Below are 27,455 nucleotides of genomic sequence, written 5' to 3'. Positions count from 1 at the left end.
TGGGGGGTGAAGCCATTTCAAGTCGAGATGATAACTAAACCCCTGAATGAAATTCAATGATATAGATCAATTAGTAGATTGTGTCATGCATACTTTTAATGATTAATATATATATTTTTTAATTTAAAAAATACATATATAAAACAGAGCATGGACCCAGTCCTATTTTCCCCCGTGTTGAAGTTATGTTCCTGCATCTGTTTCTTCCTCCCTTCCCCCACTTCCACCTTTTATTTTTCTTCATATATATATATATATATATATATATATATATATATATAGAGAGAGAGAGAGAGAGAGAGAGAGAGAGAGAGAGAGAGAGAGAGAGAGAGAGAGAGAGAGACCATTTCCTTTTCCACTCTCAAACATAAAGAAAAGGAAACTTTGTGGCAATATGCAACAGAACCACTTCCATTGATGAAAACAACCTTGTTGCTTGAATAAAGCGTAAGAAGTGGCTGTTCTCATACCTCAGGACTTGAAACTACCACAATTGCAATTTTGGGGCTAGTCCGTTGTGATAAATTAAGTGCAGGATAACCCCACATTGGTCATTTTCTCTTCACTGAACTGAGGTTTTTTTTTTTTTTCAATTTGTTTCAATCGAGCATCCAAACGCACCTTTAAAAATTTTACCTTCTTGTGATGATCTCTTCCTCTGCCATAGACAGCAGCATATACAAGATCCCAAGAGAGTGACTCCTAAAGCTGCTGCAACACTGATGATTATAACCCTTTTCAGATTCCTCCTCTCCCCTGTTTATAACAGCATTGTTAACTTCAAAATGTTGTTTTTCTTTCTAATTTTTTATCTTCATTCAGATGTCCCATCTTTTTGCAAGTGCTCAGGATTCATTTCCACCAAAATCAATATCAGGAAATTTTCTGATCCACCCCAAAAAGGTTTCCAGCAAGAGGCGAAGGATTAGATGAATATCCAGTTTTGCTTAAAACATATCTCCTAATTTTGATTTGGGGTACAACCAAACGTTTCCGAATTTAGTTATTATTAGTCCAAATCAGTTATAATGTAATTCAGCAGTTCACTGAAGTGAATGACCCACCTTCATTAGTGTGGTCAGCTGGGGCCTCTAGTATTGAGGCATTGAAGAAAACGTGATCATCATATCTTATAAAACAACTGGATGTAAGATACTGCCACCCTTTCCTCCCATCGCAACACTGAACAAGATCACCCATTGATCGTACCAAACATCTTCTGCAGTCATCCTCTCCAAGATCCCTGGTGCATTGGGCAAGAATGTATCGAGACACGGACTCGCCAATCTGCAATTTTTGGACAGCAAACATCCATGGCTGGATTGGCACTCTTTCCAACATCGTTGAAATTAACTGCAGAGATTTCTGATCCGAATCATTATATTCGTGGCGAATGCTGAATCCATCGCTCTCCACAGCTCCAAAAAAGCTGTAATTTGAGTAGCGCAAGAGGCAGTTCTCATACCAGACAACACCACGAGTCATATTAGGACACATTTCTGTGAGATCGTTCCGAGCATTGTTGAGACAGCTACGGCAGGCGTCTAGTGCAACATCACCTCTGCATAAGGCTAGGCCGTAAACACGGCTGGAAGCTTCTTCTCCGATGGTTTCATTGTAGAAACCAGACAGAGGAGCTGTTGTTATTAAGGAAGAAAAGAGACGGTTGAGGTTCGCTGCAGATGTGCTACTTGCATAAAATTCATCATTTGAGCAAACCTTATTAAGGAAAAAGCTATGCTGCTTAGAGCCAGTGAAGAACCGTTGGGCCGCGTTCCCAACAAAACAGCTGGAAGTCATGTACCTGCCAAAGTCCTCCCAAGCGCAACACTTATTAAATCCATTCATCGCTTCCACCAGGCATTTTCTGCAATCCCTTCTTCTAATATCTTGGGTGCACGGTGCAAGGCCATAGGCCGTCTTGTCTGGCAATGTGTCCGTTGCAGACATCGTCGGTGATGTCAGAGCTGCTTCAATTAATGTCTTCATCATTGCAGATGCTTGATCAGGTCTAGAGAGATTGGCTCTGCCAGACCAGCCGAAGCCCTCTGAATCCATGGTACCGAAGAAATTGAAGCCTGAGTAGCGAAAGAAGCAGGTGGAATACCATAACATGCCTTCGAAGTTGGTGCGGCAAACTGGTCTAATATCATTGCTTGCATAAGTTAGGCAACTCTGGCATTCGTAGGCGGTAACGTCCCCGCATTGGAAGAGGCCGTAGATGCGGTAAGGATCTTCTCCCACAGTGTCAGTGTAGAAGCTGAAAGAAGCAGCTTTTGCTGTTAGAGATGAAAGAAGGAGATCAAGATTCTCCCAGAACGTACTGTTTTCAGGGTAACCAGCGCCGGTGCATTTTCCATTGATTGGAATGGAAGTGACTACAGAAAATGAGAAGAGTATGGATGATATGAGCAGGAAATGGAATGGTTTTGATGAGAAAATCTGCATTTAAAATAAAAAATAAAAAAATTGGATTGCCTGGAATGCGGGGAGAATGCAGGTACGTGAAGTAAATAAAAGAAGTGTTTTTGTGAAAATGGTTTTAAGACTTGGACGAGTCAATACGACTCATCCGAGTCGACTCAGACTAGTTCTTACTCGACATGGTATGAATAGAACTGAGTCTCTCCAAAAGAGTATTTTCTGAACATGGTTTTAAGACTTGGATGAGTGGACTACAATTCAGTACTACTTGATCGGGTCCAAATAGGTGTGAAAGATTCTTGTATGCATTTATTATTCCACTAGAATGTATGTTTAAAAGAGTAGGCAAGAGGACCTGAATCGCTCAACCCTAACTCAAGCCACGACTCATCTGCGTCAAGTTGAATCAGTTGAAGTTACGTAGCTGAGTCAACCCGGACGAGTCACATCAGACTCATCAAAATTCCTAACCATCTATCCGAGTATCTGTGGCCCACCAATATAGAAATTATTTGGAAAGTGATCCAACGATGGTGATCCGAGCCATAGCAACATTTTGGATTGCCAAAAACGAAATGACCTGACTCGACCTAACTCACACGAGTTGGCCCGGTCAACCCAAGTCAACAGCCTAGTTTAAGACTCGTGGTGGGGGGCTGGATCGTGGTCAACATTGACTGAGTCAACTCGGGCGGGTCGTCAAACCATGTTTGAACTGGAAGTGGAGAAATTAGAAAAAGGCGATGCCATCTGTAAGTGGACCTCATGATTTCGTGACTGGTGCCATTGATGGTTCAGTCTATCATTCTGGCCTCTTGTCTAAATGCGTGTGGACCCTGAGGAGTTTCATCACGAGGTATTGGGTTCGATACCCATGGGTGGTGAAATCCCACTGCGGCGTGTGGGTGTGTGACGGGTGCGTGTGTCAAAAAAGAAGAAGCGTGTGGACCCATGGTTGAGGGCGTGGATTGGATAAAGACAAGGTCAGTAGCCAAATCGTTACTCAAGTGACGTCACCGAGCTCTGTGAACTCCACCATGATGCATGTGTTGTATCTATACTGTCCAACCAATTTTAGAGATCGTTTTATGACATTAAAAATAGAATGAGATAATCTAAAGTTCAAGTGGACCCATAGAAAACCATGGGAGCCGTCACACCCACAGTTGGAACATTTACAGGGCCCACAGTGATGTATTTTTGAGATCCATCCTCTTCATAAGTTAACATAGAGATAGATGAAGTGAAATTAAAAATATCAGCTTCATTGGAAACTACTGTGGCCCGTAAGAAGTTTTGAACGGTGGATGTCACTGTCCCCACTATTTTCTATGATGGGGTCCACTTGAACATTAGAACTATCTCATTGTCTTTGTAATGCCATAAAAGGATCTCTAAAAATTGTTGGACGGTATGGATAGACCACACGCATCATGGTGGGGTCCACAGAGCTTGGTGAGGTCACCTCAGTAGCGATTTGGCTACTGACCTTGTCAGTATCCAATCCGCCCCATGGTTGAGTGACCAAATACTCAGGCTGTAAGGACGAATCTTACTTTTTGACATCCAAAAATTATATTGATGGCGAAAGTCATCCGTTCACATAACTTTATCTATGCGTCAGAGTATAAACGGTTCCAATCAACGAACAATGTTACATCTGATGCCAATGGGTCGATGAACTCTTTTAACTATTACCCATCTTTTATGTATCCTTTCAGATCAACGGTGACGATTCCCAGACCAGACCATCGGCACAAATATCTACGGGCCTGTTTAGGAGAGCGGATTTAGACCTACTGGATTTGGAACCGTGGATTTGAAACCCCTAATTGTGAAATCCTCCGGTTGTGTTTGGCACCCGAATTCAATCAAAAGTAGCTATGCGTATCATATTCACGGGGTTTGAATTTAATTACTAAATCAACTTTAATATCACTAACAAGTGTTATTACGTAATGTTTGACACAATGATTGTAATAAACTCCTTGAAATAGATACTTAATTTGCTTGAAAATAATGAAATTACAAGTTTTAGATGGGCCACAAGCACAAGATTATACCAAGTGACTAACCAACAAATTTTAACCGTTAATTTACACGTGCAATATTTGGACAACATAGATCATTGCATTAAAGTAATTATACTGATGCAATTAATAATTTAATTGTTTTAGGATATCATCAGTAAGCCATGTACCCATAGATTAATAGTCTAGTGACACACATGTTACACATGCAACTCTTGAAAGTATTTCTGATGTAATCCAAGCTTTAGCATTGGATTTCAAACCCTCTTCGAGAGAATTTCAAACCCCAATTACTTCCTGGTGTCAAACATATAGGGGATTTGAAATCTTATCAAATCCTTTCTAACCCCTAAATCTATGATGGCAAACGAGGGTGTTTAACACATGAAATTAGGTGGTGGGATGAAACTTTAAATCCCTTGATTTGAAAAATCATCCCAGTATGGTTTACCATAGGTTTTCAATATTGGATTCTGTGCATGCAGTAGGGAGGGCTTTTCCCAATTCAACAAAGATTTGCAAAATCTATGGGATGTCCTCCTAAAAGCATGGGCTATGAAGTTCTTATGCTAGAAAGGGAGGTAGGGCCCACCTTGATCTTTGTGAGGAATCCACCCTAATTATCTATTTTACAAGATCATTTTAGGGTAAGTGGCCAAAAATGAGGTTGATTTAAAATTCAAATAGGCCACGCAAGAGAAAACAGTGGGGCTTGAGTGACCTCCATTGAAACATTCATATACCCACAAAAGATTTGTATCATGATAAAGTTTTCTATGTTGTCAGTTCATCCCGGCAGGAATGAACTTATACACGGTTGGGATGACATATAAATATCAAGGTGGAGCTCAGGGAAGTTTCAACGATAGGAAATTCTTTCCTCACTCTTTCCTCTTGTATGGCTCACTTGAGTTTTGGAACTACTTGACTTTTGGTAGTATGTCCTAAAATGATCTCACAAAATAGATGGACGGGGTAGATTACTCGCAAACATTCAGGTGGGCCCTACCTTACTTCGCGTTGTAGTTTTCAAACACGATTTTCAAGATTGATAGTTGTTTTCTATATACAACTAAACACTACATTAATCAAAATATGTATTTAAGCCCTACATCTTATATGATCCAAACATCAAAGTGAATAGCTTACTCCTATGACATTAAGTGACAATCCACACACAAGTGCATTTATTGCAAAAAAGAAATTCAATCCCACTTAATACCATCTAGTTCCATCTGCCAAACACCTTGTAAAGTTTTCAAGCGAGTGGGAGAGAATTAGGTGAGACCTTGGTTACTCCTATTGCATTAAGTGACAATCCACACACAAGTGCATTTATTGCAAAAAAGAAATTCAATCCCACTTAATACCATCTAGCTCCATCTGCCAAACACCTTGTAAAGTTTTCAAGCGAGTGCGAGAGAATTAGGTGAGACCTTGGTTCCATTTGGACTCACAGTGATGTATGTGCCTTAAATCTACATCATCCAACTGTTTTGAAAGCTCATTCTAGGGAATGATTCCAAAAATGAGGCAGATCCAAATTTTATGTAAACCATACCATAGGAAATAATAGTGATTGAATTCCTACCATTAAAAATTTCACAAGGGCCACATGAATGTTTATTTTTCATCCAACCTATTGATAAGGTTACAAAGATCTGGATGAAGAGACCATATAAACATCAGCTTCATCCAAAACTTTTGTGGCCCATGAGAAATTTTTAATGGTTGATTACCACTATTTGGTCCACCTGAGAGTTGGATCCACTTCATTTTTTGAATCATGCTCTAAAATGAGCTTTTAATTTGGATGGACGGCATAAATGTAGTCACATATATCATAGTGGGCCCCACAGTCAGGGGTCCCACCTACCTTGGAGGAACCGGGGTCTCACCTAATACGCTCCCCTGCCGAGTGCACTCAAGCTTCCGTGGACCCCATGATTAGCAGTGCCATAGAAAGTACTATGTGGGCTCCACACAGCTTCCGACTACAACGGAAACTTTCAATGGCCTAGGCACAGGCAACATGCCTGCCATTGAGTATACAGTTTTGCCTTTTGGGTCGCCCAACATACAGTTTAGGTCATACAGACGTGGATGAAGGCGAAAAATAAATATCAACTTGATTCAGAGCTTAGCCAATCCATTTCCCCTATTTGGTTGTTTATAAACTGATGACCCAGTTGATTACTGACGGGCATACCTGTGGGCCCCACATACTTCCGACCCCAGGAACTTATGTGGCCGGAGGGACAGGCAATTCGCGTCCGACTTTATGGTCTTTCTTTTCTGTTATGCAATTCGGGTGGAGAGAATGTGCTGTACTTTAGGTTCTTGGTGTGTATTAGTGGTGCCATCCTTCTGTGATCTAAAGCGTTCAAAATATGGGGCTTAGCCTATACAGAAGATGGAAGAAATTCTTCGAAGGAAAAGTTCAAACGCTTTCAATAGGCGGGCAAAGGGAGCAGTTACAAAGCAGACACATCAATGGTTACCATTCAATATTGAGGACTTTCATTGCAAGCACCATCCAATGTGAGACCCATCGTATTAACATTTTGGATTATTGAACGATGGGCCCCATCTTTACTATGGACACGGATTGCGTCTTACCCCTGCCTGTCTCAAGCTGGGAACCGGCAGGAGCTTTGAGTAGCCACCATAATGTATGGGTCTTATCCACACTGTCTATTCATTTTTTCATATCATTTTATGATAGTAGCTCAAAAATGAGGTAGATCCAAGGCTCAAGTGAACTACACAATGGGGATTAAACTCTTACTGTTGAAAACTTCTCGGGGGCTACAAAAGTTTTGGATGGAGCTGATATTTGTGTTTTCTTTTCATCCAGGTCTATGTAACTTTATCAATGGATTGGATGGCAAATAAACATCAATGTGGGCCCTAGAAAAGTTTCAACCTGAGAATCATTATCACCGATGCTTCCTGTGGTGTACTTGAGCCTTAGATCTGCCTCGTTTCTGAGCCTCTATCCTAAAATGATAGGAAAAAAATTGAATGGACAGTACAGGTAAAACCCATACATCACGGTTGCCACACGAAGCTCCTGCCCGTTCCCAGCTGGAGACTGCGGGGTAAGGACGCTATCCGCGTCCCTTTACAATCGTAAAATTTCAACGTTATGTACCGTCTCTCTTTTTGAAAGTCTCACACGGCAAGATTTTTCTCGAGTCATGACTTGGACATTATACAATGCTCACGTTCTGTTCAGTCTCTCTTTTTGAAAGTCTCACACGGCAAGATTTTTCTCGAGTCATGACTTGGACATCATACAATGCTCGGGCTGAAAGTCTGTACACGGTTGGAATTTTGGTGGGTACATGCACTGACATTGATCCTTGTTTCTGCATGAAGAATCTATGTCCAGGGCTGCAAACTTGGGTTTGGGTAACCAAACCCGAGTTTGGATGTAGTTGGGCCAGGTTTCAAGTTGAAAGTCACCAACCTGATTTGAATTCAGAGGTTGGGTTTTGGTTAAGCAGGCCCTCAGGTTGGGTTTAGGTTGGAAAGTGACCTGATCTGAATTCAGTTGGATCAGGGCAATTGGGATTAATCACATGCATTAGGGTTTAGTTGAGTGTGAGTTGGGCTGAGGTTGAGCCTCAACCCAACCAAGCTGCCCAAATTGCACAACCCAACTTTTTGTTAGGGGTGACAATGGCCCCAACTAAGGCCAGGTTGGAATTAGCCTTGTCCCATTTTAATTTCCTAGGCCCATAGCCATAGCCTAGTACTAGCCCTAACCAGGCTAGAAAGGCCCTTCTTAGCCCTTCAAGGCTATGGCAGCGCGCCTTATGAGAAAAAATATATAATGACCAATTTGATTTTTTTTTTTTAAATTATTAATTAGCATGTTACAATGATCAAAGGGTTGAAATATTTTAAAACTAAGAAATCTTTTCCAATACATCATTCATCTACAAATAATAGTAATGGTTTTAATCACCCAGAAACATGACCCTCAATTCAAATTTTTTTTAATTTTTTTTTTAAAACTATACATTTATACTAAATTAGATTGCTCAAAAGTGCCTTCAAATCATTCATTCTTATTTATGTAGCAACTCACTTAATCAGAGCATGCTAATGGTCTTAAGACGGGACATTAATCATTGGCCTTGGCCAGGCCCAGCCCAGCCCAAAAATCTTAGATCTAGATTTCAAGCCCCAGCCCAGCCCTCAGGTCTAGTTTAAGCCCAATCCCTCCGTCCCTTCTGTTCTTGTTTGTGTAGGTGCCTCAGTTAGTTAGGTGTGGTATACGATAGGCCTAACTCCTCGCCTTTTTGTTGGAGCCAGCCTGAAGGGTTGTACATCTGTTCCCTTTTTCTTTGATAAAATCAGTGGCATGAGCCCATCTTTAAAAAAAAAGAAAAAAGAAAAAAAAAAAGTTTAAGCCCAATCCCTAGTCTTATAAGGTTGGACAGCCGGCCGCCCATTGCCATTTGAATTGCTTTTTTTTTTTTTTTTTGAATTGCTTACTGATGAATATAATATTAAATAAAAAAATCCATGAAACGTGACACTATAGGCACATATAGGTTATGGTGTGAAAACATAGTCTTTGAGTTGATTGATTCTTTGTTATCAGGGTCATGTCTAACAAATGAAGCATTGTAACGGTTACAAATCCAACTCACATGTTGAAGAAGATGCAACAGATAAACTCAACATGTCCACAGTAATTAACATGCAAAACCATCACTCCTATTCTAAATGGCTACGATTTTTTATTTTTTATTTTGGGTGGAGGATCATTACATGATTGGATAAATCTTCTTCAAGTGATAAGAAGTAACTACTTCAATTCTCGAACCCTGGCGAGGTGTTTGCATGGGTGATCAGCCTCGTGTCCATGTGTGTTGAGATTCCAAATGTTATAGAAAATCACTCACACATGATCGATGCACGTAAAGTAAAGCCGAAAAAAAAAGAAGAAGAAGAAGAAAGAGGAAAATCAAAATGTAAATGGAAAAGAGAAAAATAAAAGACAAGAGGCACAAATATTTATATGGTTCGATAATAGATTTACTTCTACGAAACATTTACTCGGAGCTTTCTTCTACACTAAAATAATATATATTAGAAATACAAGGCTTATATATATATATATATATATATATATATATATATATATATATATATCTCTCTCTCTCTCTCTCTCTCTCTCTCTCTCTCTCTCTCTCTCTCTCTCTCTCTCCCTTTGTAACAGAACTCTCTTACCAAAGAATACACTCTCTCAAATGTTTCCTTTAAATAGACAACCCTACATGAGAGAGCACATGCCAAATCCCAAGAGAACTTTGCTTCACTATACATATACATATGTGCAGAGGAATGGGATAACTGCCTCAACATTCTCTCATGAATGCTAGTTTCTCCAATAGTGCCAAAAATACGTAATAATAGCTATTACATGTCACCAACAATTAGGTAACAATAATTCTAAGAGAAATCCTGTACTAAATAAACTTCTTTCTTATAATAGGCTTTGTTGGTTTATCCACTACATTGTCGTTGCTTTGAATCTTTTACAATAAGATCGGTGTATTTTCTACCATGTTATGAACAAAGTAACATTGAACATCAATGTACTTAGTCTAAGCATGAAAATCAAAATTTTAGGCAAGTGTAATGCACTCTAACTACATAGTAAATCATCTCCAATTTCTACTTGAATTTTAATTCATCTAATAACTTCTTCAACTGAATAAATTTCTTACATGCTTGTGTGTTTACTTTATACTTTGCTTTTGTAAGGAACAAGTTCATTGTTTACTATAGTATTGATATCTAACTAACCGTACTACTGGTTAAAGAGAAAATATAATCGATGGTAAATCTTCACTTATCACTATCTCTTATATAATTTGCATATGAACTCAAACAACTCTAAATTTTGACCATTATAATAATTACCACCTTAAATGTACCCTTTAAGTAATGAAAGACCTACTTGACAAAAATCCAATTACCATTACCTACGTTTACTATATATTTACTAATTTCTCATACTAGTTGTGCAATGTCAAGTTTGATGCATATCAAGGCAAACATAAGGCTCCCTACCACCATCGAATATTGTGCCTTAAATATGTTTACCTTTTTATTTATATATTAGGATGTTAATAAGAAGACAGATTGTAGCTAATAGGAAATGAAGTACTGACATGATTGCAATTTTACATATTAAAGGAATGTAAAATAATTTTAATATAGTCCTTTTGAGTTATCCAAAATTTTATGTGCGTTGTCTTTAAATATGGTCATCGCAAGAATTTAATTAATGGCACTTAATTTATTTTTTATTGAAAACCTTAATGAAATAAGTTTTTAATGGTATAACAATATCTTTACTAGTGCCTATAACGAACATGTTATCCACATTTAGAAATAAGATAGTGAAGTTATCATTACCATAGCTACGAACATACACACAATAATTTACCATATATTTTTGAAATTCAATCTTATAATAAATAAATTAAACTGGTTATACCAACACTTTGAAGTCATCTTTCAACCATAAAGCAATACGTTTAACCAACAAATAAGATGCTTTTTATTTTTTAATAAAATATTTGGTTTGGATCATATAAACTTTTTAATTAAGATCTTGTGTAAAAAGATATTTTTTACATTCAACTGCTCAAGCCCCAAGTTAAACACCATTGCTATACTCAATACAAAATGAATAATACACAATTAAACAACTGGAGAGAAAATTTTATTGAAGTCAATACCTAATTTTTTAGCATACATTTTTACCACAATCAAATTTTATATCTTTCAACTTTTTTGTCAGTATTTTTCTTTATCATGTAAATTTAGCTGCAACCAATATAGTATTTCATTCTTTGAAATTAAAGTTCAACCATTTTCTAAATTCTATTTTTATGTAGAACTTTCATTTTATGGACGCTCTTCACTGGCTAGTGTTCAAAGAATATGAGCAATGAGCTCATCTTTCAGTACAAGGCATTTACACAGTGGATGCTGCATGTTGAACCAATACAATATCATAAATGTGTTCTCCTTAGGCACATGTGAGTAGTGAGTACTTGAAAATTGCACGTAGGCAATTGCTTGGAAAAGAAGAGAACTATTATTGATACAAACTCTTACATATAAATACACCCATTTTCTACAATTGATCACTAAAATGAAGAAAAGATTGGTGTATCTATTTGTCTGAATATGATATAGTTGAATAGCAATCCAGACTATTCAAGTAACTAACCTAATTGTGGATAGAGCATAACCAAGAAATTACAAAAAGAAAATGATAATGAGCCTTGATTTTGTCCTTGAATTTTGACCAATTGCTATTTTACTCTTAATCATCAATTTGATAGTCATCAAATAAATGACTAAGATTGCTTAATCAATACTAATTTTAGAAAAATGTTTCATCCACAAATTGCCCCACAAATTTAAATGGTTGAGTGTGCCAGCATGAGTCCCACATGTGAAGAGTCAGGTATAGTTAGGGGTGTGCACAAAACGAGCTAGCTCGGTCGACTCGACTCAAAAAAGCTTGATTCGACTCGGTTTGAAGCTTAGTTAGAGCCTAGTCAAGCTGATTTTTTAGCTTGAAAATGAGTTCAAGCAGGCCCCAGCTCGAACTCAGATCGAACCAGTTCAATGACTCGGTTACTTCGCCATTGATGTTGCTTAGCAACTGTTTGATAAAATGACTCAATGAAATATTGCTGGTGGCAATGAAGGTATGTACATGAAACAAATATCCTATTCCTTTTTGTTTTTCTTAGTTTTTATGTTGCTTAGAAGGTGTTTGGTAAAATACCTGTAAAATTATTGTTTCTGTTTGTAAAACAGGGGGATTTTGAAGTTACAGTTTAGGTGTCTGTAGAAATGCCTCAATGGCGAACTCAGCTTGATCTTGGCTTGAACTCGGCCCAAGCTGCTGATCGAACAGAGCTAAGCTGAGCTGGCCAGTCAGGCTTGAGGATCGAGTCGAGCTGAGGTCAGCTAGTGGCTGATCCAAGTCAAGCTGAGGCCAGCTTGACTCGGTTCAACTCAATGTACACCCCTAGGTATAGTTTTTTATATGGTGGTGATATAGCCTGTTGTTAATGGACTAGTATTAGAATTGAGGAACTACATGGTTCTGTGTGGGATTTTGAGCAAGTGAGGCCTGTAGTTATTCGTTGATCCAGACCGTTGACATGATGGCTTTACCAAAGATGAACCTAGCTACAAAATCTCCCGTATTTGAACATCCGATCCCTTTGGCGTTGTATCCTAAAGATACATGGCTAAGAGAAAAAAAAAGGTACAATAATGGTCAACACTCAAGGGACAATGTGCCAAGTATCAATGGTTCAGATCATTAAACTATGACCCTAATATTGAAATCAACTGACATTTTTTTTATTGCTTGCCATGACATTTGAAGCTTGAGTAAGAAAGAAGTCACTTTGATTACACGATGCAATGCTACATGAAGGAGACTTTGATTACACGATGCAATGCAACATGAGGGAGCATGGTACTTTGTACATGAACACGTACAAAATGTATCAAGAAATGAATGTAATCGCATTACAAGTAAAATTTCCACCGTTATTTGTCTTTAGACCTTTGACATTTCACCTTGACTACTTTTCCACCATCGCTTTCCATTGCTTAAAATTGATGAAAACATTAAATTTATTTTTTCAGTTTCTTTTACTCTGACTTATGACTAGCTTGGAATCTCTCCTCACATCGAGGTACTTCACTTTAAGGACATGTCAATGGCAAGCTTGAGCCCGGCTATATAGGCTTCGTACTCTGCAATCTTACACCTTGTTGTTAAATCCATGATGCACATAAGGTACTGTAGACACCCCACCCAGGCAAGTATCTCGAGAAGGCTAAGACAATCTAGGAACTGTGATCTATCCAAAATGAAACCCAAATCCAAACCTTACCTGAACCCGAAACCCTAATCCAAACCTTACTCGAACTTGAAACCCTAATCTAAACCTTACCCGAACCCAAAACCCTAATCCAAACTGTACCTAAACTCGAAACCCTAATCCAAGTCATCAGAACCACCTAAACCTAACCCGAAGTCCCAAATTTAGGACCTATTCGAACCAGGTTAGCCTATAAATACACCCACCTGAGCCAAAAACTTGAAAAAAGGACCACCAGACAAATCAGCACGCCACACGAGGACCGCACGTGCGAGCCTGGCCTGGGCGGTAGTTGGACTACCGCCGGCGGTACTCCGATTATCACCGTTTGCCAAACGCGTGTGTCCTCCGAGCAACAGCTGTCCCCTAGCCCGAAAGTCAACTTTCCTCTGAATTTACCCCTCTAGGACTTACTATTTACCATTTTACCAACCTTAAGAGCCAATGAGAGAGCGCCATGTGACATTCCTCTCTCCTCAACCAACCATAACTTGCCATCTCATCTTTTATCCCTCCTAAATCCTATAATTACCATAAGACCATTGGAGAAGGCTATAAATAGCCCTCTCCTCTTCACATTTCAATCATCCACTTCTCATTTCAAAAGCTAAGTGAGAGAGAGAGGGAGAGAGAGGAAGAGAGTGAGGGTGAGGAGGAGATCCAAGCCTCCAAGTCCAAATTTTCACCTATCCCCTTAGCCCATTCCCTATCTTCCCAACCATCCTGATCCCTAAGTCTAGCCGAGATTGATCATGGCTCAGTCCATGTCTTAGCCTACTCAAGATCAAGCCAAAGATCCATTCATTTTGCATACAAGCATTCATAATGATATCTATTCCCTTCTCAACCCCCTGCTTTTTTAGATTTTTAGTAAACGTATGCTCTGTGACTTGCCGTACACCGGATCTTATCACATCAGAAATTCCTAGTAATCTAGTCCATTGCTTTATCTCTTTACATAAACATCATCACATCCGCCTTCTAGACATATTATTGGACGTATGCTCTGTGGCTTGCCGAAACCTCGGATCTTGCTGCATCAGAAATCCATGTGTGTGCCTAGTCCTATCTCAACCACATCATCCATCCCTTGAGATTGTTTTACCACACAAAGTAGAGACCGTACGTTCGTAATGGCAAAGAGGGTGCCTAACACCTTCCCTCTTTGTAACCGAGGTCCCTTACTCGGAATCCTAGATCGCAGACCAAGAGTCAATATAAGGTAAGAGAGTCTTCGGATTTCTCCAACCTCACGTATTCTGTGGGTTTTAGGCGATCGCGGGATTATAAGATTAATTGGCTAGTGGCGACTCCAACATCCACAAATCAGCTTAATCACCCCTACTAACCACTATAACATCCAAATCAACATGGGCGCCGATTTTCAGTGTCTATAGAATGATGACTCCACTGGGGACGTGCTAGCTCACACTAGCCGAAACTCGACTCAAAAATTTGTGGTATTTTAATCTCGAGGGACATCACCACTACATTCAAAAAAACAAAAAAAAAAAATCTTTGGCTTGCATTTTCTTAGGCACAAATTCGAACCATAGCAACTCGATCTCGTGCAGCCATGACCTCTCAAGTTGCCCATGAAGAAGAGTCAGCAGTTCAGCCAGCTCCCGAAACATCAACACCCACACCTACACCAACACCCGCGCTGTTACCTCCAGTAGTTCCAATAGATCCACAAGCCAATACAACCATGCAAGAGGTGGCCCAAAGTCTCTGAGCGATGCAAGAGCTACTACTTCGCCTAGTACCATGTATCACACCAAATACACAGACAACCCAACCTAGTGTACAAAACAATTCAGTCCCTCAAACTCCTTTTACTTTTTCCCTCATTCCTTCAACAAATCCTGTTCTCCCTCTCCAAAAAGAGTCAGCACAGGATTAACAGCAGCCAGTAAACGGGAGCAACCCTCCCACATATCTCTACTCAGCACATCGCAACAATCGAGTTACAACACAAGTTCCCTTTAATGGGAACCACGGACAAGAATTGGTGGATGCCCATAAAGGAGGCCAGTTTTGAGTCCAATTCACTCCCCCTAACGGGAGTAACATTTCGGAATTGGTAGTTACCCCAGGTGGGAACCATTTTCGAACATCACACCCTCCTCCAAAAGGGAGCGTCGTTCAATTCCAGTTACCTCACGCCACCGGGAGTCCACCGTCTTTCCAACAACCTCCCATTCTCGATATATACGAAGAGGAAGCAGCACAAGCCCTATAACAAGGGGTAAGATATCCGCAGCAGGGCAAGTCAAAAATCGATGAATTACGAGAACAGCTGCAAATGGTGCAAAATTAACTTCAGAGACAGCAAGGAGTGGATCACCCATCCACCAAATTCAGAGATCTGTGTCCTTTCCCTGATGTCCGAGTCCCTCCAAACTTCGAGGTACCCAAATTTAAAAGGTATGATGGTAGCGGGTGCCCCACAGCATATCTAAAAGCCTTTTGTGGAGAAATCAATGCGATAGCAGGGAAAAATGGAGCCTTGATACAGCTCTTCTAAAAGTCCCTTAAAGGTGACGCTTTGAATTGGTACACCTCGCTGGATAGCCATCAAATCAGAACTTGGGAAAGACTCTTCTAGGCATTCATCGACAGATTTTCGTACAATTTGAACATGGCTTCGAGAAGGGCAAATTTAGTTGCCTTGAGACAAAAAAGTGACGAAACATTGTCAGCATACGTGGGACGATGGCGGGCCATGGCAACCCAAATGAGAAACCCCATTGACAACGAAGAACAGATATCCATGATCGTTTACTCAGCAAATCCCAATATTTCAGGATATTTAATCTCGTACCCATACGTAAACTTCTCTCAGCTCATTCGAGCTGGAGAACAAGTGGAAGCTGGGATCAGAGCCGAAACCATTTATCCATGGCCACACCAAGCCCCCGCAATCAGAAGAAACAAAGGTGAGGGGAAACCCATTGGATATGGGAATGGAAATGACACTGTTCCCGCACAACGCACCATGGAGGTTAACAATATCGTCGCCAACACTCAAGGTAATCAGTACGCTCCGTAATCGGAGCCACAACAAGATAGGCAATACCAGCCACAATCAAATAGGCAGTACCAACCACAGCAAGCCCAACAAGGATATCAGGCACAACCGTCTCAACAACAACAGCAACAGCCTAGAGGAAATGCGCAAGGCCCATACAAACAGGCAATGTTAGGTAGGAAGTTCACCCCTTTAGCACAAACATACGGTCAGGTTCTGACAATATTAATGCAAAAACAACTTCTAACACCACTTCAGCCTCGACTTCCACCTAATCCTTTGCCACTTAGTTATAACGAAAATCAATATTGTGCATATCACCAGGCTCCTGGCCATCTAACGGACGACTGCTTCACTTTGAAACATGCGGTCTAAGATTTAATTGAAAGCTAGAAGATTGGGATCACTCGCAGGCTAACAATATGGCTCAAGCCAACATTATCGAAAATCCCCTGCCATCACATCAAGCGGGACCCAGCACACCCAGTACCTCTACCGTCAACCACATTGAGGGAGGGCGACCCATGTACTCCTCTTCACATCATTCCATACAAGCAATCATGCCCGGCACAACAAACCAAACATGGGGACACCAACAGGGACCATCTCCTCGGCCACAGGTATTCCTTGAAGCAGCACCAACAATGCAGCCTCTCATATTCCTTGAAGTAGCACCCACAACGTAACCTCTCATATTCCTTGAAGCAGCACCAACAATGTAGCCTCTCACCCTCAAAGCAGCACCCATCAGGTCACATCTCCAACAACATACTCCCCAAGGGGCACATTAAGCTCCAACCTTGGCAAATCCAAAAAGGTCAAATTCTGAACCCCTCATTCTTCCAATAGGTCTCCTTGATCTAGCCCCGCTAACTTTACAAGGGGCACCCCCAATCCAGACACCAAGTTTCCTAATGCCTCGCCAACTGACACATGCTCGGAGGATCCCTCCCACACATTAAGTAGAGGAAGAAAACCCCACCGTGAAATCCCACCAAGATTCGGTTACATTTCGAGAGAAATCATTAAGTCCACTGCAAATAGTTTCGACAACAACTTCTCAGCCTGAAGAACCGATGATATACCTGGAAGGGAGGACGGTTCCCTCCTACAACACGAAGGTAGTCCCATGGCATTACCTAGAATATGATGAAGTGGGTAACAACGGAAGGTACTTTAGGAGAGACAATCAGAACCCAAAGGAAACCCAGGGAACTTTGTCGGGAACCACCCATAAAACTGATGCTGCTTACGACATAGCAGCTCAGCTCAAATCCATTCCCGCACAAATTTTCATCTGGGAACTCTTATGCACATCAAGATTACATCGAGAAATCTTTGCGAAAACATTGAATTATGCACACATCTCCCTTGACGTACCTTTCAAAATGGTGGCAAGTATGATTGGACAACTCCTTGCACCACGAGCTATCACTTTCTCTGATGAGGAGTTGCCACCTGAAGGTCACAAACATGGGCGTTCATTAAATATAGTTGTTCATTATGAGAATTTCAAAGTTCCACTTGTACTCATAGACAACGGATCAAGCCTAAATGTTTGCCCTTTGAGGACTGCCAAACATTTAGGGATAAAACCATCTTCCTTCTGACCCAGTACTATGAACGTTTGAGCCTTCGATAACTCTCGGAGGCAAGTCGAGGCAAAAGTCGACATTGAGATACAAATTGGACCAGACATGACACTTGTCACGTTCCATTTCATTGACATCCCTGCCTCATTTAACCTTCTGTTGGAGCTATCCCATCCACTCTCCATCAAAGGGTTAAATTCCCATCGGGCAATCGAACCATCTCAGTACTAGCAAAGCCAGAAATCATTCTACCGGTGACGGTCAATATCCCAGAAACTGACATCGCAGTGATTGACGTTCAGCATGCCAAAGGTGACATCATATCACAGTTTCGAGTTCGAAATTGTGAAGTCAATTGCCAATTCATGCCCTCTCGTTGCTGAATATGTCATTCCCCTAGCTGAGCGATTAATTTTGAACTACCGAACTGAATACCATGAAAAAAGTATGGCGGTAAAGCCAGCATGTGCCAACGTGTAGAGGCAGGGACTGGGATATCAATCAACACCAAAAGATCAAGCCGAAAGGCCAAAAAGGGATTAACCATTCAAGTGCACACGTATTGAGTTCGTCACAGCTGGGACAGTTGTGGGGACACGATGATCTCTCTTGAGGATCACCTCCAATGGCTCAAACTCACAGAACATTCCAGCCAAGAATCTATTTGGCCGCCCATACGGTGGGATAAGATCTTCAAGACATCAAAAACACATCCAGTGCTAGGGGCAGAACCTCCAGACCCATCACATGAGACTAGGGGCATGGAAACAGGTCCATCCATGGAGGACCCAAGACCAAAGGTGCCCCTTACAAAGGATACAGGCAAGAACAAGGAGACACCCATATCCACCCACAGTCAAGGGGACATATCCCCACCATCAGCTTAATAGCACAAGGGGCAGAAGCAGCCCATCCATTAGATTGATAAAGGGAAGTGGTCTTCCCTTTATTGGACAGACATCAGGATTTCACCACAAGGTGAATCCGAGGAGCCCGAAAAGCTCCAGCTTCTGAGTGAAGAAATCGAATCAGATTCTGACTCTGAGCCTAGCCCAGCAGACATCATGGTCATCAGGACTGGTGACCCTCAAGAACAAACAGGTCAGAACAGCAGGATCGAAAAGGGGAACGAACCAAATTGGTCAGCCGTCCCCTTGACGATCGAATCAGTTGATAGGCCATCCATGGATGCCGGTCGCCAAAAAAAGCCAATGTAAATAGTAGTTGGTACCCTAAACTAGGACATGATCAATCATGGTTCGCAACACCATCCTGTTCGGGACCCCTTGGCGACACAAAAAAATCAGGAAATTTTCAAAACATAAAAACATCACATATTCCAAAAAATATAAAAAAAAATCAAATATTCCTCAAAATCACAAAAGATCAGAAAATTCTCAAAATACAAAAGCAATAGAAAAATTTTCAAAAATCACTGTGTTGAACACTTCACACAAAGTGCCAGAATTCAAGGTCGACTCATTCGACTTCGATCTAGAGTTGGACTTCGAGCTTATGGGTTTGGATGAGGCCCCGGATGAGGGAAATGATGATACAACTCTCGAACTTGAGAACTCTCTCAAAAGGTTTGAAACAAAGGCCAACGTTGTGGCAGATGACTTCGAAATTGTGAACTTGGGATCACCGGAACTCCCCAGAGAGGTGCGCATCTATAAATCACTGTTGCCGAAATACAAGCAGAGGATGATGGAATTTCTGAGACCGAGGTTGTCCAACTTTACTTTCTCTTACGAGGACATGTTAGGGCTCGATGAAGATTTGGTAGTACATCGCTTGCCTCCTAAGCCAGACATGAAGCCTGTCAAGCAAAAGTTGCGGAGAATGAAGCCAGAATGGGTTCTGAAGGTCCATGATGAAGTCATCAAGTAATACAACGTAGGGTTCTTGGTAGTCTCCAACTATCCGGAATGGCTTGCAAACATTTTTCCAGTCTCAAAAAAGGACGGCAAAGTCAGAATGTGCATCGACTTCAGAGACCTCAACAAAGCAAGCCCTAAAGATGACTTCCCTCTTCCTCATATCGACACACTGGTGGATAATACTGTAGGACACAAGATCTTCTCTTTCATGGATGGTTTCTCAGGCTACAACCAGATCAAGATGGCCATTGAAGATTGAGAAAAGACTTCTTTCATCACACCATGGGGAACTTTCTACTACCGGGTTATGCCTTTTCGGTTAAAGAACGCAGGAGTTACATATCAGTGAGCCATGACCGCCTTGTTCCACAACATGATAAATAAGGAAATGGAGGTCTACGTAGACGATATGATAGTCAAATCTTGCTCGATTGACGGACATTTCAAAGACCTCAAGAAGCTCTTCGATAAGCTGAAAAAGTTCAAGCTCCGTCTTAACCCGCAAAAATGTGTCTTCGGTGTAACCAGAGGTAAGTTGTTAGGCTTCATCGTCAGCGAAAATGGTATCCGAGGGGACGAAATCAACACTAAGGCAATCATCGAAATGCCGCCACCCAAGACTGAAAAGGAAATTCGGGGTTTCCTCAGACGGATCCAATATATCAGCCGATTCATCACCCAGCTCACCCCCATTTGTGAACCCATATTCAAGCTTTTGTGGAAGAACTCACCGAAGGAATGGAATGACGACTGTCAAGCAGCCTTCGACAGGATCAAAAAGTACCTGCTAACCCCCCAAGTGCTCATGCCACCTACTCCAGGTAGGCCACTACTGCTATATATCTCCGTCGCAGTAGAAGTAATTGAATGTGTTCTTAGCCCACATGACGATATAGGAAGAAAGGAGCAAGCGATCTACTATCTAAGCTGATGATTCACAAGCTACGAAACCAAATATTCCAACTTGGAGAAAACGTGTCTCGCCCTAGTCTGGGCAACACAACTTCTATGACAGTACATGATTGCTCACCCAATCCTTTTGCTCGCTCACATGGACCCGTTAAAATACTTGTTCAAGAAACCAGCACTAACAGGTAGGATCACAAAATGACAACTATTGCTTTCAGAGTTCGACATCACATATGTCACTCAGAAAGCAATCAAGGGGCAAGCACTAGCCGATCACCTAGCAGTACACTCACTACCTGATTACCAACCACTGAAGACCATCTTCCCTGATGAGGATATCCTCTTGATTAAGGGAGAGGAAGACAGAAAGGCGGGGGAATGGACACTCTTCTTCGACGGAGCCGTAAACTCAAAAGGAAGCGGAGTAGGCGCTATACTCTATCTCTCGATGACATTCTACTTCCCATATCTAGGTGACTGGTATTTCAATGTATTAACTACGTGGCCGAATATGAAGCATGTATCGCCGATCTAAGAGAAGCCATAATCCTCAACATAAAGAAGTTACGAGTCTTCGGAGACTTGCAAATCATCATCAATCAGATAAATGGCGACTGGAAGACCAAGGATGAAAAGCTGATCCCGTATCATGTCTAGCTAGAGAATCTAACCAGGGAATTCGAAGAAATCATATTCTCTTACATGCCCCGAGCCAAGAAGCAATTCGCGGACGCTCTGGCTACCCTCGCCTCAATGTTAGAGATCCCAAAAGGAGCTGCTGATTGGGAACTCACTGTCGAACTCTAGGAAGAGCCCGCATTCTGCCTACAGATCGTCGAAGCCGAAACTCCCTCGAATGATCAGCCATGGTACACAGACATCAAGGAATATCTCGAACATCAGAAGTACCCGGAAGGAGCAACACCAGCTGATCGTCGCACTATCCAGCGGGTAGCAGCACAATTTGTGATCACTAGGGGCATCCTGTATAAGCGATCTTTCAATCAAGTCCTTCTCTGCTGTGTGGATGAGACGGAAGCAGCACAGATCATGTCAGAAATCCACGAAGGACTATGCGACCCACACATGAATGGACATATGATGGCGAAGAAGATCTTACGACTCGACTACTATTGGCTTACGATGGAGACAGATTGCTGCAAACATGTTACGATGGAGATAGATTGTTGCGAACCAGATCCATGCGCCCGCTTTTGAACTATATAACCTGACAACACCATGGCCCTTCTCCATATGGGGACTTGACATCATCGGCAAGGTAACCCCCAAAGCTTCAAATGGGCACGAATATATCCTGGTGGCAGTAGATTACTTCACCAAGTGGATAGAGGCATCATCATACACCACCATCGCAGCATCTCATGTGGTCAAGTTTATGAAGAACAACATCATTAGCCGCTATGGGGTCCCTCAGGCCATTATCATAGACAACGGAACTTCGTTCGTTAATAAAAGGATGGGTAATTTCCTCAATAAGTTCAAGATCTAATGTCATCGGTCAAGTCCCTATCGTCCTCAAATGAATGGTGGGGTTGAAGTCGCAAATATGCGGATGATGGTGAAGACATATCGCGACTGGTTAGAGATGCTTCCTTATGCACTCTAGGCCTATCGAACGTCTGTACGGTCTGGTACAGGTGCAACTCCATATGAGCTCACATACGGAATGGAAGCGGTACTGCCCGTCAAAATTGAAATCCCATCACTCCGGATACTGCTAGAAAGTGAAGTTGAGGAAGGAGAGTGGCAACAAGCAAGATATGATCAACTGCACCTGGCAGATGAAAAATGCATGCGGGCGCTAAGCTACTCCTAATGTTATCAAAAAAGGATTGCTCGGGCCTACAAGAAGAGGGTTCAGAAGAGAAGTTTCAAAGTCGGTGACATGGTCATGAAGCGTATCTTATTGCTGCATTTGCCAGATCCTAGAGGAAAGTTCAAACCCTCGTGGGACGGACTGCTGATCATTCGGGGGGTACTCCCAGGAGGCGCTCTTCGGCTCACCAATCTGAGAGGGGAGGATCTTCCTGAGCACATCAACGCCGACAACGTAAAGATCTATCATGGGTAACCATACCTAACATTGTTAATGATCACAATTGTAAAGTTGTACCCATCACTTTCCCCAACTAAAATAAAAAATATATCCGCCATCTCACCTATCAGAAATACCTGTCATTTCTCCAAAAAAAGGGGGAAGAGAAAACAAAAATAAAAAAGAACAAAAAAAGAAACAAAAAAAGAGAAAAAAAGGAAAACAAAAGGGAGAATGAAATAAGGTTGACCACATCCCCAAATACTCCCTCGACATAAAACAGCTTACGATTATGATAAAAAATAAGGACGGGAAGGGTAACTAGGTGGCCGGCTTTGTAGGAAGTCTCTCCATCTCTTCCAGCACTAAAAAAAAGAGAAAATAAAAAAAGAAGGGGAAAGGCATGTCTAAGCAAAAAAGGGCGAGGTGAAAATCCGAATGGGCGTCTCGAGTAAAAACATCGGACATGTAGTGGACTTGGTGAAAACTTGAAAAGGCACCAAGGGTAAAAACATCACAGCTGCCAAGGGGCAAGCAAGATCAAAAACCCGGGACATGGTGAAAATCTGAAAGGACGCCATGGGCAAAAATGATGAGAAAGCCAGTCGTGGCGAAAGCCTGAAAAGGCATTACGGGCAAAAATGGCTAGAAAATAAAATAAAATAAAATAAAAGTGCAGGTATAGCAGAGGCCAAGGTAAGAAGTACAACAACGAGATATAAAGAAAAGATCAACTTCAGATCAGTACTCTATCAAACTCTGCTCAAATCCAAAGGACGCGATCTTGGATACCCTCTCAGGGAACTGAGATCTCAAGTACATAATCTAGACTACTACATGCGACATGGGCTGAGCCCAATAGTCTGATCCCAATCATCCAAAAGTACTAATCCAAACACAAGATGGCACTGAAAATTTTGGCACAAACAAAATCTTTCATTTCTTTAAAGTCTTTTTATAAGTACATTGCTTTTATTTTCCTTTTTTTCTAAAAAAAAACAATTTTTTTTCATGCATATGGGTCAAGCAGTTAATCAACACCGGGGACCACAAGTAAGCTCCCATCTCTCGTACATCGATAATATCTGCCTAAGCCTCTCTATCTCCATGCGTAGGTAGAAGGCCTCATTCCTCTCCAAGTAGTGTGCCACAAATATGCTCTCATTGTACTGGTGTCCCACTGCCAATCGATGGGCCATATCCTCACATGTGTGACAAAGGACAACAATCTCAGAGATCAGATGACCATGTGTGGCAAGTAAGAAAGACGGATCAATGAAAGGTCGCTCCTCGAAGGCCTCGAATGAATCATTAACACACGAAGAGGATGAAGCAGTATGGCCAACCATATCCTAATCAATGGCCTCATCGGCCAAGTGCCAACCGGGGATCTGATGATAGAGCGACTGCTCGGCTACACACTGGTGGTATGACACTATCGCCAAGGGAGGCGTCCAAGACTCAAGATCTAAAGCTGTCGCATCTAGGAGCCCTGTTAGGAAACTCAGACTCGTCGGTACAAGGTAATCAAGTTAGAAGGAAGAGAAGCGTGTCCAAATCCAGAAAAGGTGAAATCTGGGATATCCTGCCAAAAGCCAAACTGACGAAGGAATCGCACGGGATGTTAAGAGCAGCACCCTTGAAGACCAAGCAACAACAAAGGAGTGCGAGTTGCGCAATAAATCAATAGTGAGCGACAGAGCCAGGGAGCCTCCCAGCTAATCTCGCACCCTCACAACTGAGAAAGCATACGATGATATAGCGACTCAGTGGCCTCGGCACCAAAAGGATGGCCATCAATCAATAGAGAGAGCACATCATCATGGTGGGAATTAGGCCACACAAGTCGAGCTCAAGTTGTAAGTAGAAAACAAAGCAAAGGAAAGGACTAGAGCAAAGAGTACCTGAAGGAATGAACAATAGCCCCGGAGGATGCGGGTGTGTTTGAGCGAGCACTCAGTCAGACCCAAGAAGAGATCCGCTAGCACCACAGAAGCAATGCTCCTACGAAATAGAACACGACGGAATATATCCAGTAAAATCGCTAACGATGACTGCTGTTAGCCCGAGAAAAGCAGCTCAGCCAAGATACAAAATATCAATGCATTCAAGCACTGAAGCTAGCGATCTGATCCGGGACCTCCTCGGGAAGTAGAACAACGATCATATAGGAGCTCAAGCAAAATCTTACCAACCCTACCCTCTGCAGTAGGAAGAGCAATAAGAAATCCAAACTAGGAGATCAGATCGGTGGGACGAACTGGCTCATACGAGGGAACATAAGGCTCCTGGGTGAGAGGGAGACTAGACAAGCGTGCAAACTCCTCCAGCGATGAGCCCAACTCCAGATCATTGAATGAAAATAGGTTCAATGCTGGAACCCAATTGTACGAAGCCGCACTCAACAGTCGCCAGTCTAGGCGAACTCGGTGAAAGTGGAGAACCTCTCGAAAGCCCAAGGAGCCCAGCTTAAAGATCTCAGACTCGGTCAAGCTCTTGATCCAGATATGCAACCGCTCAGAACAAATGTCACGTGGTTGCAAACGACAACTTCGGATAGGCAGGCCCTCTACAATCCAGAACCCAAGATCCACAGGCGAATCATCAAAGATGGGCATCCCCTCATCTAAGAGATCTATCTCATGATGATGGAAGAAGCCAGACTCACCCATCGCATCTCGCAGAGTGTCCCAAAAATCCACAACAGGAGGGCCTGAGCCACCAATAACTGCCACAGCAGGAGCAGTCTGGAAAACAGATCCCCTAGGAGCCACAACACATAAAGCATCACAGTAGCTGACTGGACCGGTACCCTGTTCCCTGACAATAGCTGCCTGTCCCATCACTACCTCGAAGTCCGCACTAAAAATCTGACTCAAACCATCTGCAAGGAGGCCATCACCTATCAAATTCAAACCACTCGAACCACCAAGGTAGGGCCTGCCACCCATCTAGACCAGATCCATCTCGTCCACACCATCCACTCCTGACAACATATCATCCCTAACCCCTAAAAGTGGCCCAATAAAATTCGAACCATCCACCATCCCTCCAACACCATCTCCATCATCTAAAGATCCACCCATGCCAATCACATCCAATGGCCCACTGTTGAGGGTCAAATATTGCATATTAGACCCCAGTTATTGCTTGGATTTACGAACATGATACCGTTTAATAGCCCGCTTTATTCATGTTTGTGATGCAGAGTATATTTACGAGCTTGGACTGAAATAGGATGCTAAAAGCATAGATTTGACGTTCAGAATTCACTAAGGTGAGGGAAGGACTCCAGGGGACCGAGATCGAAGAGTTTACACACCCGGGATTCGAGGAAATCTAATATTTCACGCTAAAGAGGCCTAAAATTCATCCAGAATGCAAGATTACAAGGTTCTCACCATCCATTCGATTCGAAACTTCATACGTGGCCTGAGGACTATAAATTAACCGTACACATCGAATTTCATCCATTCGATCCCTGTGAAAGTAGCCCAACAGACATATCAGCCCATAAACCATTGATTTTGGGCCCACCTGCTATCTGGATGTGTTTAAAAATTGGTCTCAATGCGTTAAATGAGCTGACAAAATGGATGGACGGAGCAGATTTCTCACGAACATCTCCATAGGACCTCATGTGCATCACGTGTACACGGTACACAAGTGCACTAGCCGTGCACTGAATTTCTCAAAGTCGGTCAGTGCACGCTGACCGACTCCCTCTTCTCCAATTCAAAAAAGGACACAGCGTCCTCACGCCGTCTGCCGGTTCCGTGCAGTGGGGCCCAGTTCTCATCAAAATCATCAATCTGGACCGTCCATTGTGTATAGAGGAGGGTTATTAACCTCACCTAAGTGATATTTTGACATCATGCAATCCATAGTAAAATCCTAGCCGTTGAACGCAGGATGGACGGCTGGGTTACAATTCAATGGGCCACACCTAACTCGATCTAAAATCACCCATCTCTGAACATTTTTTCGTGGGAAATCGAATGGACGGACTGGATTTCAAAACCGAACTCGATCATGGACTCCACCGACCTTCACAGTGCCCGACTGCGCAATCTCTGTTCCACAACAAAGCTGCGATTAATCCAGGTGGGCCACTATCGTACATCAGGTGCTTGATCCAGACCATCTATTGTGTAGAGGGGCCAAAACCGTCCATAGGGTCGTCTTCATTTACGTCGTTTGTGGATATCACAAATACCAGCAAAGGGGCAGAAATTCCAGGCTCTCACGTGTAGCTGCGCATGTTCTGTGAAAGGAGTGCGTAACTCCTTCCGCAATGACCGACCTCAGCAAGGTGACTGCGGCCAGCGTTTCTGGACGGACTGGGACAGCTACAAAAGAAAGAGAAGAGAGAAAAATGGGAGGATCTGGAAAAGCTTTAGACATAAAGCTTGGAGGCAGCCGTGAACAAGAAGAGATAGTATTATTTTTTTAGTTTTTATTTGTTTTTCTTTATTATTATGATATCTAGTCCAATCATGTTGGGCTAAACCACTTAGCTAGGGCTAAGAGGTGAAGCTTATAGTCTGATGGGAGAGACTTTGCTTGTGCCTATTTTTTAGACTGA

General features: G+C 42.0%; 1 protein-coding gene across 1 annotated transcript; it reads right to left on the bottom strand.

Moving 5' to 3' along the window:
• Positions 1–363: 363 nt before the first annotated feature.
• On the bottom strand, positions 364–2,597 carry LOC131221601 (cysteine-rich receptor-like protein kinase 19). Its single transcript, XM_058216882.1, has 2 exons — positions 1,065–2,597; positions 364–756 (listed from the first exon to the last, which is right to left on the bottom strand). The coding sequence occupies exons 1-2, from the start codon at positions 2,446–2,448 to the stop codon at positions 590–592; spliced, it is 1,551 nt and encodes a 516-aa protein (XP_058072865.1). The 5' UTR covers positions 2,449–2,597; the 3' UTR covers positions 364–589.
• Positions 2,598–27,455: the final 24,858 nt, after the last annotated feature.

The sequence above is a fragment of the Magnolia sinica genome, chromosome 12 (genome assembly GCF_029962835.1).
Source record: "Magnolia sinica isolate HGM2019 chromosome 12, MsV1, whole genome shotgun sequence".
Classification (NCBI taxonomy): domain Eukaryota; kingdom Viridiplantae; phylum Streptophyta; class Magnoliopsida; order Magnoliales; family Magnoliaceae; genus Magnolia; species Magnolia sinica.
Note: the sequence above shows the minus strand (reverse complement) of the source record. Positions and strands in the feature narration are given on the sequence as shown.

What these genes read in the sequence shown, in the direction of transcription:
- LOC131221601 (XM_058216882.1), bottom strand. Translation starts at nt 2,448, where the DNA reads ATGCAGATTTTCTCATCAAAACCATTCCATTTCCTGCTCATATCATCC. An exon ending in AGCTGACCACACTAATGAAG is followed by an intron (nt 757 to 1,064) that starts GTGGGTCATTCA and finishes TGTTATAAACAG; the next exon opens with GGGAGAGGAGGAATCTGAAA.